At 32.7% G+C, this 17,613-nt stretch overlaps 1 protein-coding gene across 1 annotated transcript in view; it reads left to right on the forward strand.

The window, feature by feature from the left end:
* The window catches only part of LOC124371734 (troponin C, isoallergen Bla g 6.0101-like), a 32,294-nt gene that overhangs the window by 6,027 nt on the left and 8,654 nt on the right, over positions 1-17,613 (forward strand). Inside the window, exons 2-3 of the mRNA XM_046830075.1 lie at positions 7,687-7,726; positions 9,197-9,340. Coding sequence (XP_046686031.1) covers positions 7,687-7,726; positions 9,197-9,340 — 184 coding nt within the window. The remainder of the gene's footprint in view (positions 1-7,686; positions 7,727-9,196; positions 9,341-17,613) is intronic.

Consider the following 17,613-nt stretch of genomic DNA (forward strand, 5'->3'; position numbering starts at 1 on the left):
TTTAGGTCCCAAAAAACAATAACTATTTGAAAAAAATGCTAGGTTAGGCTTTGGAACTGGTATTGGTTCTTGCTTTCTTAATTTGTTTTTTGTAATTATTTTTTAATTCTGGTAAATTGGCCACTTATGACATAAAATATTTTTAAAACTTTATAAACAAACATATATTTAAGGGGAAGAATATTTAAATCAACAAAAAGAGGAAAAGATTTCTCCATTCTTCGTTTTCGTTTAATCAACCTTATGAATTTCTTTTGTTGAGTTAGAAGTGGCTTTAGATTTGTTTCATAGGCTCCACCCCAACAAAATATTCCATAGTCAAGCCTACTATTGACCAAAGAGAAGTACAGCATTCTTAACACTTCTTCAGTGCAAATGTATTGTAAAAAATAAAAAAATCTTAAAATATTGTTTAGTTTGCGTTTTAAAATTTCAATATGTGTCTTCCAGTTGATTTCTCTATCTAGCATGACTCCTAAATATTTTAAATTTTCGCACTGGGATACTACAGCACAGTTCTGTTGGCACTGACTGTTACTACACAAACAATTGACACATCGATACAAAATTGAATTACTAAAAATTTGCTGATCTGTTTTTAAACTAAAATTGATGTACTTAGTTTTCTCTGGGCTTAATAACATGTTATTTTTTGAAAACCACCACTGCAGTGCTTTAAGGTCTGAATTCATCTCTTGCTCTATATCATCCCAATTATTTTTTACATACGATAAAGCTGTATCGTCTGCAAAAGATGTAATATTTCCATTTAAATTTGAATCACAAAGATCATTTATGTAGATTATAAAAAGTACTGGGCCTAAAACTGACCCTTGAGGTACGCCACATTGTATAAACCCGAAGTCACTAAAAGAATTATTAATTTTGACGCATTGTTTTCTTTTTGTTAAATAGCTAACAAACCAAGAATAAATATTCCCCCGAATACCACATCCGTATAACTTTTGTAAGAGAATTGTGTGATCTACAGTATCAAACGCTTTTTTAATATCTAAAAATAAACCACTAACTTTCTGCCCTGAATTTATTCCTGTATACACATTATCTATGAAGCTTTTTAATGCTGCTTCAGTATTTAAACCTTTCCTAAAACCAAATTGATTGTTGCTGAAAAAATTAGTTTTTTCTAGAAATTTAATTAGCTTTTTCTTCATTAACTTTTCAAACACTTTAGCAAAGGTAGAAAGTAAAGAGATTGGTCTGTAGTTATTACAGTCGGTAATTAGGCCACTCTTATGTAAAGGAATCACTACAGCTGTTTTTAAAATTTCTGGAAAAATACCTTTTTCAAAACTTAAATTTACTAAATACAATAAAACGTTTACTAATTTTGGGTATATTAACTTAATTAAAAAAGAATTGATGTTATCTATTCCTGGTGAAGTACTGTTTTTTAAATCTTTTATTACTGCACTTAAATCTTCAACAAAGACCATGCCCATAAACATAGAGTTGAAAGAGTATTTTGTTTCAAAACAATTTCTATAGCATAAAGAGTCGAAATTTGCAGGTTTGACTCTCTGTATATTTAATTGATTTACTATAGATAGAAAGAATGTATTAAACTCATTACAAATAATTTTAGAATCATGTACTAAATTACCATTTATATTTAGAGTTTGTATGGGAGTTCTTTTAGCCTTCTGTCCTGTCACCTCATTTAAAGCTTTCCATGTAGCTTTGGAATTACCACTGCATTTCCTAAAAATATTTTCGTAATAATAATTTTTTATAATTCTTATTTCCATTTGTAATTTATTTCTGTATTTTTTGAAATGTAATTTCAGCTTTTCATTATTTGGATGATTCTTTACTAATTGATACAGTTTGTTTTTATGTATGATTTTTCTGCAAATGTAGTCGTTCATCCATGGTTTAATTTTAGAATAAATTTTACGATTTTCGGACGTTTGGATTTTACTTTCTGAAATTGATCTTTGAATAATATTATGAAACGTCTCAAAAGCGGTCGATGGGTTTTGGTCTTTATAAACCTCCGCCCAGTCGAGTGAATCGAGCCGCGCTAGCAGATTGTCATAGTCTAAGCGGTATGCCGGTGGGGAAGGATTGGCAGAATCAGCTGTTCCATGACTGTCCTCTGCTCCCACACGCACACGCATGTTCACAATAATTAACCTGTGATCCGTTATGTTGGCGTCTATAACCTCAACGTGAGGTAGCGTTCTGTCTTTGTTTGCTAGCCTTGCATAAACATGATCTATACAAGAAGAAGAGTCAGGTGTTGCTCTAGTTGGCTCGTTTAACAAACACTCGAATCCGTTTGAGGAAAGAATTGAATTATATTGATCTACAGCAGTATTAATTTCAAGCAAATTCAAGTTGACGTCTCCGATAAAAAGGAAATTCTTTTTTGCATTAAAATTATTACTACTGTAAAAATGAGTATTTAATTCGTTCAAGAAACATTGTTTACTAAAACTATGTAACCTGTAAATGGCATACAAACAAAACGTCAAAGATTTAAACTTAAAATCCAATGCTAATATATCGGCTGATTGAAGGTTAATTGGTTCACAGGAAATTATTTCTATATTCGACTTTACGAATATTGCAACCCCGCCTGCCCTTTGATTGTCATTGAATTTTGCAAAGGTTATGTAGTTTGGTATATAGTAATAATTAAGCTCGTTTTTGTCATTTATCCATATTTCTGACAGTATAATTATTTCAGGAAATAAATCCCTACTGTTTAATTCTGCAATAAAAAAATCAAAGTTTGATCTCATACTACGTATATTTTGATGTAGTATTACTAAATTGAATATTTTATCCTCGTTAGTCAATATTCAAATTTGGAAAAAAAATATATATGTATACTGCCTAAAAGATTAATACTTGTATTGTTGAAATATAATTTAGTAGCAAATTGTTAATATTACCTAATATGAAGAATTTAAATTAAATTATACGCCATCATAACCATTTTAAATCGTAAAAAAAAAACAAAAAAAACAAAACCAAAAGTAACAAAAGTGAACTTGCACATACATTGTTTACAGTTCATTGAAGGTCGTCTTGGCTGGTGATGACTTTTATAGGCGAGTTTCTCTTCCTTCCTGAGAAAGATTTTCCCGTTCCTTACCCACAGGAACTTGAAGTCCTTCTCCTTCTGGACCCTTCTCGCCATGGCGTACAACCTCCGTCGGGCAGGGGACAGGGACTCGTTCACGTAAATCTAGTATTTAGACCGTTACCAGTACGGAAATGCTGATTTCAAGTATACAGTATTTAAAGCATTACAAATACTTATTTAGAGTATCTAGTATTTAGACCGTTACCAGTACGGAAATGCTGATTTCAAGTATACAGTATTTAAAGCATTACAAATACTTATTTAGAGTATCTAGTATTTAGACCGTTACCAGTACGGAAATGCTGATTTCAAGTATACAGTATTTAAAGCATTACAAATACTTATTTAGAGTATCTAGTATTTAAAACGTTACCAGTACGGAAATGCTGATTTCAAGTATACATGTATTTAAAGCATTACAAATACTTATTTAGAGTATCTAGTATTTAGACCGTTACCAGTACGGAAATGCTGATTTCAAGTATACAGTATTTAAAGCATTACAAATACTTATTTAGAGTATCTAGTATTTAAAACGTTACCAGTACGGAAATACTGATTTCAAGTATCCAGTATTTAAAGCGTTACAATTTTTGTGTACGGTTTGGGACGAATGCAATGGTAACTTATCAAATGGCTCTAAAGGTTTTTGAGGAGGAATGCTTTTTGAGATTTCAGTGTGGAAGGCGGTTCACACAATCTTCTCGCAAACCCAAAAGATCGTGCATGGGCAAATCTAGCGTAAGAATGGTCTTCTTTGACGTCCGAGAAATCTTCCATGTTGTGTTTGTACCGCAAGGATAAACTGTCAACGCAGCATTTTACCCTGAGGTGCTCAAGAGACTAAAATGCTAGGTCAAGAGCGCCAAGGAAATCCAAAATGTCTTCAAGCTCCACCACCACAGTGCCTCCAGCGACACGGCCTACAACGTTACTCACTATCTGACAAAGAACAAAAACCCTGTGGTGTCCTAGCTTCTTTTCAACCCTGACTTAGTTCTTATGATTTTTTTGTTCCCTTGACTGACGAGAGCTGAAGGGAAAGCACTGGAAGTCGTTGGAGAGCATCCAAGCTCACGTTGCAAGATTCCTGAGAGGCATTCCAGTCGAGGAATTCCAGGATGCTTTCCAGGAATATTAGAATCGTCTCCGCAGATGTAATAATGCAGAAGATACCAATTTTGAAGAATTTCAACAATTTGCAACAATAATGATAAATAAATCTAGTTCTCTTAGAAGATGTACATTACTTTCATAATGCACTCTGTACGTTCATAAATGTGACCAGCACGTATTCAAATTACATAGTATGTTATTAACACAGCAAATAAAAAAAACTCCTCTTTTCTCCGGTATCTTACAACTTTCTAATAAATATGATGTTAACTAATGCATTTTTTGTAAAAAAAGGTAACCAACGACAGTAACCCAGGAGCAAATAACCCAAAGCTAATTTGTATGAGATAAGCACCCAACTTGATTTTTCTTGACATCGATAGAACAATTTCCTCTAGGAAAGAAATTTATCATCAGCCTTGGTGGAGAATGAAATAGGAGGGTATGAAAAGGGCTAAAATACGAAATGACAATTGTTTCTCAGTTTACGTTTTTCTTAACTTTGTGACAGGTCAAATTACGACATTTGAATATTAGCGGGGAATTGGCAGACTGTGACGTCAGTGAATCGGCAGACTGTGACGTCAGTGAATCACATGTTGTCGGAATTGAGATTTATTTAATTAATAACGGAGAAATATATTAAACTTTATACGGGAACAAATTTAATTAATTAAAATGAGTTATACATAACCAAAATTCGTGTTTTTACAAAAGTACTAAATAAAATTACGCAGAAAAGCCAATTGTGGGATAAAATAACTTGCGTATTGATGACGTCAGGAAGCACATGTTGCTAAAAATTTAAATAAAAAAGCTTTAGAAAAATAATAAAAGAAAATAGAAAGACTTAAATTGATTAATTATAGTGAACGTGATAAATTTTGACAATTATAAGAAAAGAATCAAATTATATTTAATCGTGAAGACGCTGATTTGAACGGGAGAGGGGATGAACATTGTGTGAACCGGTATGCATAGTTTTTAAACCGGAGAATCCTTCTTCTCTGTCTGGACTTGAAGCAGTAAGGACGTCTACTCGTATAGATGAAATTTGAAACTGTACAATAGTGCATTGAAGTTGTAATCAGGGATGGGATGTTGTGTTAGTGAACAAAAATCAAAGCAAAGTGAGTAGAATTAGACAGTATAATATAAAATAAATTGACGTCAAAGTCATTTGCTTTGTCTTTCATTGAGTATCCCATCTACAAAGAAATGTGGGTAAGATAATAAGCTTTAAATGAAAGAATATTACTTTCAAAACTTATTTGATTCAAAGTGGTTGATAAGAACAGTGAATATTTTGTGACCTTTATTATGATATAAACAATCATATTGATCAGAACTTTCAAAAGTGTAGTATTAAGTTTGAACCATTATTCAACCTACTTAAAAAATCTGAGATAATATAGACCCAGTGCTAGTGATATATAACGTGTAGCCTACTTTCATTAATAAAAACTACACTTTCAACAACACCACAGACATTGAAGTTTGATCGTTATTTAAATATCAACTTGGAACAATATGAGTTAGCCAACACGAAGCAAGTCGCACAACCAATGAGGGGGGGCAGCACATTTTGAATACCGATTGTGAGAAAATTGGGACAACAAACGGGGGCCTGGAACGTAGCAAAATCGTACAGCCAACTGGGGACTGGACCGTAGCAGAAGGGCGACCAAAGTGGATCGTAGCAGAATAGGCACAGCAACGTAGGGGCACGTAGCAACTTGACACATAAAATTAACAGTCAGACATGAAAATAAATGTTAATCAGCGTCAATTAACTGTATAAACACCTTAGGGCAATTTACAATCTCTATCTAGTTGTGTGATGGTTATATAACTATTATTAATCTGGGTGTGCTAGTTTTGTTTTATTTCAAGCAACCCAGCATGAGTCATTACAATACATCATGTTAATCAACTACGTACTCTTATCTGTCTCACTAATTAATTCTATCTATGATTCATTCAGTTGGAAAACTATTGGAAAAGTCAGTTCTTAGTCATTCAAGTTGGTGTCAGGTGGCAGAGGCGAAATTAATGTTTTCTTACTGATTAATGAACTCCTGAAGGGAAATTTAACATCATGAATTTCTGTTTTGCTTCCAAATACTGAATATGATTTACTCTCAAATATAATTGTATAAAATGGATATAATAGATTAGGCAGTTCTCCTTGTCGAATCTCTTTTGGAAGAAGCCCAACAACGTAAATAAGGTACAAGCACTACAGAATTTATAATTCACGTAAATGTTCATGAACTGTTACAATCAAAGAGATGCTCCATTTGATTTATTTTCTACAACAAGCCATGGAAAATGCCAATTACCACATCACTCCTAAATGATGTTTCCTAAACCATTTTTATTTTCAACTAAAAGGGTTTTTAAAGATTTTTTTCAAATTCGTGTTATTTTAAATTACACATTTACAGGGTGAGTGGCTCTTGGTGTGACAAAATGTTTTGGGTTATAATGCAATGTAAATGTGAAACAATGACAGTTATAAAAAAATAAAACTCCTAAAATTAAGCCTGAAATGAATTATTTTCAGTTTTTCTAAAAAAACCCGTGTTTTTGTACGTAAATCTGATATTTCTCAGCAATGTATAGACATATGTGAGCAAACTACATCATTTTTAGATTCTCCGTTAAATTTTTCAGTTTGAAAAAGTTATCGGTTCAAACGGTAAGAATAGAAAATTAAGCTTCAGGGGTTCAATGATATTTCAGTTTTTCTGAAACTTTGCCATTTGAATCGACCTGAAGCTAAATTTTCTTTTCTTACCGTTTGAACCGGTAACTTTTTCAAATTGAAAATTTAACGGAGAATCTAAATAAAAATCTAAAAAAAATTACACTTTGTCGGATACATACATGGATCTGTGCAGGTATTTGTGTTATTGTTATTTTCTAACAATACTACAATAAAATATATTGCAGGAGTAGAACATTTTAACCTACACCATTGCTGATGTAACAATATAAATAATTTTTCCTTTTAGTTTAATTTTGAGTTGTTTTCTGAAAACTGTTGTTAGAATAGTGTTCTGGCTCATCTCGTACCAGTGTGGCATCCCTGATGAGTTTACTTTTAGCTCAGATCAGGTGTACCACTGTTTTTGAACATAACAATACGTTTATTATTGGCAGAAGATGGTTTACAAAAATTCAGTGTTGCAGACTCGCCATTATTAATTATAAAAAAAATAACTTAAACACTATTTATCTAAAACTAATATCTGGTAACGGTTTTCTTTCTCCCATGAAAAAAATTAAATATGGAGAAAGGCTGAGCAAGCAAGATGGCACAAAATTCTGTTATATGACAGAAAATTTAATAAATCAACAAACGCAAATGGAAAAATGCTGAGCAATCAAAAGTTGAGTGTTTAAATTACTTATTTTACATGTGTTAAAATTTATTGTATGATTATTTGCAGGGTGATGACGACACAGCACTAACTGAAGAGCAGATTAAATGTGAGTGTAAATACTGTATTATACATTTAGAGTAATTCACTAGTCAATGATCTAGATAATGAGGCAGTTGTAACTAAGTAGAAACTATAAATTTGCAGCTCAGTTGGTGTTTCTGCTCAAATTGTTGGGGAATCCAGAATTTGCTCAAATTTTAAATCTTTGGATACAGTTGAAGTACATACTAAGAAAGTTCTATGAGGAATACATTTAAGGAATTTAATTTTCAAATTTTTTATATAACAAGGTTTTATAAAATACCAAAAATAGTTTGTTCTGGTAAGTTTTATAAAAACCAAATTTATTTTATAAATAAATAGATTTTCAGTGTATGGTGCTTAATACTGTTTGACAAAAACAATATTAAACGCTCTATCCATCTAACTGACAATCGCCATTAAAAATATATATAAATGTATGACACAACTGAGCTAAAAATTTAAAAAAATCATCAATAACTATTTTATTGACTCCTCAAAACGCTTGTATGACTTAAATTTGCTAAATTAGCACAATTAATTTATTCAGCAAAGCCTTTCTCTGTGACCATAGGGTACAACTGGCAATGAAGTTACGATAGCTTTCAAAGTGTCAATACCTGCATTAAGAAATAAGTGACTAAGCCAAAAATGAGTAGGCTAAAAACAGTATGCTTTGCTATAACTTTAGTGTCTGCTGAAGTCAATTTAACTTCAGCAACTTAGGTCTGGAGTTCATAAAAAGTATCCTCTAGTAAGCCGACCCGATTACAAAGGTATGATTAAAAAACATCCTTCTCAAAGAGTTTTTAAATGATAAACTTACATGCTTAGTCTACGTAACTTTTACAGACTGCCATGTACTTATCCTTTACCAAAAGCATCAGAGGGAGACGTTTACTGCCAACAAAAATAGGTCTCCTTGCATGAAAATGAAGCCATCATGGTATTAAAGGAGAAAACATTTCTTCTTTCATTTTTCCAATGTGGGATTTTTGTAAAATAATGATTTTACAAAAATGACTATTTTGAAGTGGACTTAGGACTGTTTTACCTCTTTCTTCCACTGAACCTCAAGATTGAGGGAGGAAAAGAACAATTTATATAATATGATATAGAAGGGAAGAGCAAAGAAACCAGGGCAGAGAATAGAAACCTTTGGTTACAGATAGACACAGAAAAGAGAAGTTCCTGAGTACCTTTTCAGTCATATCTTACGTAAATAAGGACAGGAATCTTTTAATTTTAGAACCGGAAAATATCAATATAAACCAGCATCCATAATCTTGATGTATATCGTTGCTATTAATGCAATCTCTAAATGGTCTGTTACAGCACTTGGATATACATGTCTTTGTTATTTTTCAAAGATGAACATTTATTATTTATAGTAATATAAATTTTTTCAATTGACATTCTGATTGTTTTCTTTTAATGAAGTTACTCTCGTATTATTGGATTATTCAAGTATAAATGTTCGTTATTAAAATTGCAGTGCTGAAGAATGCATTCAACGCCTTTGACCAGGAACAGAAGGGTAGTATCTCCGTGGAGATGGTAGGGACCATCCTGGAGATGTTGGGCTGGAGCATGTCTCCGTCGGAGCTTAAGGAAATAGTAGACGAGGTTGACGCAGATGGTGAGTCTATGTGTGCTCGTAGATATAATTACTCATCGAATGAATTGAGCTTATCTTTTTGCTGACAACAAAGCCGAAGGTATACATGAGCAGGTATACCATCAGTTCCCTCCATGACTTCAACATAACACTCCTTGTCCCTTATAGATATGGGAACACATGAATCAGGTCCCTGTGTAGTGAGAAGTACAAAATATAAATGGAATCATTCAAGCTTTTGCATTTCAATATGCCTGTAGTTTGTCATTTTCACTTCAATATGGTGAGATCATTCATGCTTTTGCATTTTACTATTCCTGTAGTTTGTCTTTTCCACTTCAATATGGTGAGATCATTCATGCTTTTGCATGTTAATATGCATGTAGTTTGTCATTTTCACTTCAATACGGGGTGAAGTATAACACATAATTGTTATACCTTTGAAAAAATTATGGTTTTGTTGTTACAAATAGTATATTGGGTTCTAAAATAAAAAAAAAACTGTAAATGATAACTGTATGGTGAAAACTGGAGATATTCATGGAGAATTTGAATTATATGCAAAGATCATTCATAGAGGACATTACTAAATCTTCAGTTGTTTTTGCTAAAAATAACCCTTTTAAAACCATTGTAATATGCACCCATAAACTGATTTTTTTAGTTATTAGTTGATTAGTAACTTTTCCACATGCCATATAATTCAAGCTCTGTGTAACTTATAAGTTTTGATGAGAGTCCCAGGTTGTAGCGCCAATTTGATGTGTGTCACCCCCACGTTGATTGCTGTAATTTGCTGAAAGCCCTTTACCTTGACTGCATCAATTTGCTGCGGATCCCCTCCACGTGGTTGTGTCAATTTATTGTGAGTCGGTTCTTTAGTGTTGTTGACTCACCATGTAGTTGTACGCCTTTTTGTCACCAGTGGCACGTTGTTGTACCATGTTGCTCATCATGGTATAGTCAATAGTCAAATATTCTTTATTCAAAAACATATAGTACATTTCTTACATTAGAATAGTGTCAAGTCTCAATAATATAAAATAAAGACTACATCCAAAACTAAATCTAAAAATCAATTGTTATTATTAAAAAATACCCTTTTCAAATTCCTCTATAGAGTACAAAGCTAAACCTGTCAAAATGCTTTTAACTTTTTCTTAAATATATTACAATTGTCCTCTTTTTTAATTTCTTCTGGTAACTTTTTCAAGAATTTATTTCCTGCAAATGTTGTTTTTTTTTTGTAGAACTCCAGACGGTAACTTGGAAAATTAGACTCATTTTTGTGTCGTGTATTGTACGAGTGAATAAAATAATGTTGATCCCTTAGTGGGTTGTATCTTAGGAACATTATGCACTCATAAATAAATAGCCATAAACGGTCAATATTTTTAATTCTTTGAACTTTTTCTTTGACAGAATCATTAAAATTCAGATGTAACATGACTCTGACTGCTCTTTTTTGGACTTTCAATATTTCCGTGAGGTTTTCAATTTTTGTTGTTCCATATACACAAATGCCATAGGCTATGTGAGACTGGATATGAGAATAATAAATCAATTTTAAAGTTTCGAAACTACACAAATTTAACATCTTTCGAATTGCAAATAGGCCTGAATTTATTTTGTTTAAAACCAATTTAGTATGTTCATCCCATGACAAATTACTATCAACCAATAATCCTAGAAATTTTATCTGATCAACCCTCTCAATTACACTGTCATTAATTTCAATATTTAAATCTAAAATTTGATTGGATTGTTTTGTTTTAAAATTTACAAGCTTGGTTTTATCAGAATTTAGAGTTAAATTGTGGTTTTGAAAAAATTGTTCAATACAGGCCAATTCGATTGAGGTCAGTAACTCTATCTCTTCTACTGTCTTCCCTGAAACTTTCAAGTTAGAGTCGTCAGCATAGAGACAAAGTCCTGAATAAGGCTCAAAATTTAAACATTTTGCTATGTTATTTAAATAACACAAAAAAAGGAGAGGTCCTAAAATGGAGCCTTGCGGTACCCCTACATTTATTGATTCAAGATTGGATTGAAATTTAACTACATAATGTTTTTCAGCAATGTGGTTAATTTGAACAAATTGTTTTCTATTAGAAAGATATGATTCAAACCAACTTAATGCATTGTTTTTTATACCCAACTCTTGCAGCTTCAGCAATAGCAGTAAATGATTCACACTGTCAAATGCTTTAGACAGGTCCATAAAAATTCCTATTACTTTTTCTCCTCTGTCTATTGCCTCTATAATTGATTCAATAAAGCTTACCACTGCTGTGATTGTTGATTTTTGTTTTCTGAAGCCATGTTGAATAGTCTCCAGAATATCATTATTCTCTAAAAATTGCATAAGTCTGCTATAAACTACTTTTTCATAAATTTTTGATAGTGATGGCAACAGTGATACTGGTCGATAATTTTTAATATCCAAGGGGTCATTTTTTTTGTAGATTGGGATAACTTTTGCAATTTTGAGTTGATCAGGAAAAATACCACAAATAAATGATGAATTTATTAAATGTACTAATACTTTGCTCAGTTGTTTATTCACAGTTTTTTATGATTGTCATTGGGATGTCATCATGGCCACTTGAAAATTTGTTTTGAAAAGAGTTTATTATCTTTTGGATTTCCATCTCATCTGTTTGTGTTAAATAAAATATTTTTTCAAAATTAGAACCAAATAAATTTTGCCCACTAATGACCGATAGATTATTGTTTATGCAGGTGCCATTGGCCGTATTTACATTGGCAGATATCATTCCTGTAAAGAATTCATTGAAAATTTTACTTATTTTCAGTGGATTCACAATTACTCGGTTATTATTTTTAATTTTGATGTTGTTAAAGCTCTTTAACTTGTCACCAGTTTCTGAATTTATTATATTCCAAGTAGTTTTATTTTTATTTTTTGACTTTTTAATTTTTTGATCAAAGAAATCTTTTTTAGCTGTCAGTAAATTTGTTTTGTAGATTTTATTTTTTGTGCTTACATAGTTTAGATAGATTCAAATCATTTGTTACTCGAGCTTTCTTATTTAGTTGAATTATATTTTGTTTTTCCTCCTTTAACTCTCGGTTTATCCATTTATTCAGAACTTTTTTTGTTTTAAAACATTTCTTTGGAAAAGATATATTAAAGTAGTTGATGAATGTACTGTAAAATATACCAAATTTTTCATGCACAGGTGAAAGAAAAACCGTCTGCCACGTTTCCCTCTCTAATAGTTCTTTGAACATTACCATATTTTCTTCTGAAAAATCCCTCTTGATATTTATTAAACAATTATTTCTTACATTATTTCTACATGTATTCACTATTTCTAATACTTGACCATCATGGTCAGATAGCATAGTTATTACTCCAGTTACTAATATTTGATATTTTTTTAAACTAGTTAAGAAATTATCTATTGCTGATACAGACCCTTGGAATACTCTTGTTGGGAAATTTACTGCATAATTCATATCAAAGCTTTTCAAGATATTTTTAAGTTTTACATGTTCGCTACTATTTTTTAAAACATTTATATTTAAGTCCCCTGCTAAAATAATATATGGATACTTTTTAATAACTAAATCTATAAGACAACTTAATTTATCCAAAAATACATTAACATTTGAGCTGGGGGACCTGTAAAGACCAATTAAAACAAACTTAAAATTTTTAAAAAGGAACAATGTTGCACAAAACTCAAACAGTCTCTCCTCACACAAACTCTTTGGAAGACGAATTGCCACCTGTGTCCACTCAATTTGTTCTTTACTTAAGATTATTACTCCTCCCTTATTTGATTTTTTCTCTGCAAAAATGTGATGTTACTCTGTAATTGTTAATATTAAGTCTGTCAATATCATGAGACCTCATGTCATGTTCAGATAAAACAATTATATGCGGATCTATTTCATCTAAGACAATTTGTAAAGGTTCAATTCTAGATTTTAAATTTTGAATATTTTGATGAAAAATTTTTATATTCTTATTTTTACCATTATTTTTTAAGTCGTAGTCTGGCTTTGAATGACTGAGGAGTTTAAAGAGTTAACAGATGACAATTCCTCCTCAAAGTGAACACTGATATCACTAGAACGATCTAATGACTCTCCACTATCACTTAATATAGAACTGGTGGTCAACTGCACTGGTCCTGCGTGTGGAATGTCATTTCTTTCTTCCAAGGTTGAAGAGTCATCCAAAGTCAAATCTGATGTTTGGTTTGTTTCTCGCTGCCTGTCGAATGATGCCTGATGAATGCTGATGATGTGTCTCAACTCCTTCAAAAAGTCTGCGTGTGAAAGTCCATTTCTTAAATTGTGGTTTGAATTTTCGTTGTAAGTTATTATCTGTATATGAGATCCCGTGGCTTGTTGAAACTTCATCACATTAGCTGCAAAATGTTCAATGGAAATTCTGTCCCTGACACACCCCATTGGGGAACAGATTAATTTCTTTAGACCTCTTTTCTTAAAGTCCTGTGTAAGTTCTTCAAATGCCAAGTTGTAATCCGTTAAATTTGGTTTGGTATAATATTGGGGTTTAGTTATTAAACCATAAACTGTAGCACCATTTTCTATCCTCTGGATTGAGAGGTGATCAGAGACACAGTCAGAGGGTGCTGGTTTGCCAAATTGATCTTTGAACACTGTTGCTACTCCTGCACTTAAGCTTCTGATATTGTTCAAGTCCGCTGAAATACAATGAGCAAAAGCTACTTCCTTGTTGTATCGGTAGCTTTGGATTACATCCTCCATCTTCAGCTCATTAACGTGAATTGGCTTGAGATGTTCACCAACCTCATGAGACTTTTGCACAGAAGGTGAAGTGCATGTTGCAGCTCCCTTCGGAGGCACCAAGGGGGGAAAGTCAGCCATCGAGTTGATTTTAAAAATTTCCCTTCTTGTATTGACTTTTGTTTTGATATTAGTAAGGTGCTGTATAATCATGAATGCCAATTTTCTCTTGCCCCTAAGATTCAAATGTAAACCCCGTCGTGAAAAGTGGATTTTTTTCAAATCGTCCAAATCAATAAGTTGAACAGTTTTCATTCTGACAGCAATTTCCTTTATATAATTATTGGCTAATGCTATTTCATCCCGAATAGGATCAGTTTTCTGAATGTCATAGCGAGGTGGGATCGTAGTAATTATAACTGGTCTGGCCTCACTAAGAATTTGGAGATCCCTCTCCATTGTCTCATATATCGATTTAAATGATTTTTTGACAACGTCATTGGATCCTGCTATTAAGACAAGTGGGTCACTGTGAGATTTTTTAGCATTACTGTAAACTTGTCCGACTGTGGCACCAGATGTAATTAGTCCGTTTACATACACCAAACCCTTACTGCAGGAGCCAATAATCTCAGGTAATTCTCGACCTTGACTGTCTGCAAACAACTCAATTTTTATCCTTTTCTCTAGACTTTTATTTCTTTTTTTATGCAGACTTTCATTGGAAACAGACCCCTTTTGCATATCTTTAGCTTTGCTAGACCCGTTTGTGGCGTTAATGGGATCATCGTTCGAAACAGAGTCTTTTTTATTATAAATTTTGTCCAAAATGTCATATTGGTTAGATGTGGGGATTGCAAATTTAGTTAGTGATTTATTGTTTGCACTATTCCTATGTATATTGCTTTTTCCAACAGTTCTCCACTGACCATCTCCATCCCTGTGGTTTTGTCCTGTTTTATTATCGTTCACATCTGGACACTTTGATTCATTGATTGTTCCCAGTAACAACTTTTGAATTGTACTTGGGTTAAATTGCAGGTGCTGGTCTCTGTAACACAAATAAGCTAGACAAGATCGTTTAGAAACAATGTCACTTTCACTTATCCTCATAAATCTTGAGCAGTTGGCGATGAAGTAAGACACTTTATTTGCAATTATTCCTCTAAACAGCCAGTCAACAAACAGACATAAATAAATTCCACAATCTAAAGTGTTGTGTTGTTGAGGGCATTGAATGTTTTCAAATTTAGCGTTTTCAAAGATCTTAAGTGTTGTAAATTTAGATATTATTTCTTTTGCTGCCTTTATATTATACTGTCCCATTGAATCAAAATGGTAAAAAGTGTTCACAGACCTTTGATAGAACAATAAGCTCCAGTGTGACCCAGCCACTGTGTTACTAGGTGCTGCATCATTTACTGGGATGAAAACATAGTTCACTTCCTGTAGGTTAAGCGATGATATTGTAAATTCCATATCAGGAAAGCACCTGATAGCATGACTAATACCAGGATTGATACACATCGTGCTAATGTCCAGCCCCTTCACACTGTAGTTCACAATATCTAGATACCGTTTAATTATGTCATCCTTCAGCCACTCATTGCCCAGCAGCTCAAGGCTAAAACTACTCTGATTTTGAGTTTGAGAAGCATTATCCTGTTTAGAGATGGATTTTTTAATTAAATTTTGTGGCTTATTGGGTTCAATTGAATCATTATTATTTGTAAAAAATGCATTTGACCTTAATACATATTCATCCAATTTCTTCTGAATCAATTTAATCTTGTTTTTCTAGTACCAGTTTATCTTTGGTTAGTTGATTTATTTGTGACACATCATTAGATTTTTCACTCTCCAAATGGCAAATCAACTCATCTTTTTGCCTGTGTTCAATTTTACTTTTTTCTTGAAATATTCTCATTTGAGCTACAAATTTTTTTTCAGAGTTCTCATTTATTTGTGATGCATTCAGAACATTCACTTCAAGTTCCATTATTTTATCCTCCAACTCCAATTCTCTTTTACTTTTTTTATTTTGTAAATCATGGAGTTTTTGTTTTAATTTCTCATTTTCTGAGAGTAATATGTTACCAGCCTCTGCCGCTAATGTCAAAGATGTTTCCAAGTCTTCATTAGCACTTAGATTGTAAATTTTTTCCTGCAGTTTGTCCATTTCTTCTGCCACAGAGACGCTGTCGTCCTCAGATTGGCAGTGTGAACAGATCCACGTTGATATTTCACCTTTATATAATTTATTATAATCTATATTGGACATCTGTACACATTTTACATGGTACCATGTCTGGCAAGCTCCCTTACAAAGTACAGCCTTGGTTTTAGCACCTATTCCACATTTACCACAGGGGAATTTCGTCATTTTAAATTTATTTTCTTCTCAATAGTTACAGACAAACAGATAATTAATCAAACAGTTATTGTGGGTTCAACATTTATATCTACAAATCGCTCAATTTCCCATACAGAAACAGTTCATTTTGTCAATATCACAGCAAAAGTCCAATGTAAACAAGCAGCAGACTACTAACTGTGTGACAGCTGAGTAAACAAACAGACTGCAGGTGGTCAGAGTTCAGTACAAGCAAGATGTCAGTCTGCCTGTATCCTAGTGTACTATCTTGTAGTGACTTGCTTGTAACCACAATGTTCAGTACACTGTCCACTTCCTGTTTAAATGGTTTTAATTAGAATGCTTTTCAGTTAAATTAAATATAAAAGCAGTTGAAGTGAGACAAAATAATCGCTATCACTTCTAATTACACCTTCAATTCAGTGATTTTAAGGCTCATAGGAGACAGTTCAGATATGGAAAAAAAAAATGTGCTCTGGTTTGTAGCAATTGTAAGTATCTTGATTTACATCATATTTCTTGTATATAGCAAAACAAGGCAGAAATTATTAGCTCCTTATGTACTTAATACTTATCCTAAACTCCAGTGCACTACACCATATTAATTAAAACTGGTAAAATGTCAAAACTTGAATTTAAAAAACACTTCAAATTAAACACACTATTAATCGGCCGCCATTTTTATATATAAGAGCATTTATATATTTGCATTTTCAACAAACTAGACACAGAGAAAAACTTTACATTAACATTTACAATTGTAATATAATAGTTGTGAGTTAAAAGTTAGTGTTTAAATGTTGAACGTCACGTGGTTCTTGCAATTGCAGATTCCAGAAACTCTTCTATAGTGTAGACAGGTTTCTTAAGCAGAAATTCTCTAAGCGAGTTCTTCAGTCTGTCGCCTGTCAGGTTTCGGAGGAAGTCTGGAAGGAGGATTTGAAATTTTCTGCCTATGTATGATGGTTTTTTTTCAAAGAGGGCTGTTCTGTGTTGCAGAAGGGTAAGCCTTGAGGCATGGCGTGTGGGGTCCATGTGAGTCTGCAGGTGTAATTTGTCGACGTGTAAGATCGCTTCATAGATGTAGAGTGCAGGTACTGTAAGTATGCCTAGGGTCTGGTAGGCCTGTCTGCAGCTTTGCAGCGGCTCAAGGTTTGCAAGGGCTGTACACCAG

This window comes from Homalodisca vitripennis, unplaced genomic scaffold, assembly GCF_021130785.1.
Source record: "Homalodisca vitripennis isolate AUS2020 unplaced genomic scaffold, UT_GWSS_2.1 ScUCBcl_1910;HRSCAF=6118, whole genome shotgun sequence".
Lineage (NCBI taxonomy): Eukaryota > Metazoa > Arthropoda > Insecta > Hemiptera > Cicadellidae > Homalodisca > Homalodisca vitripennis.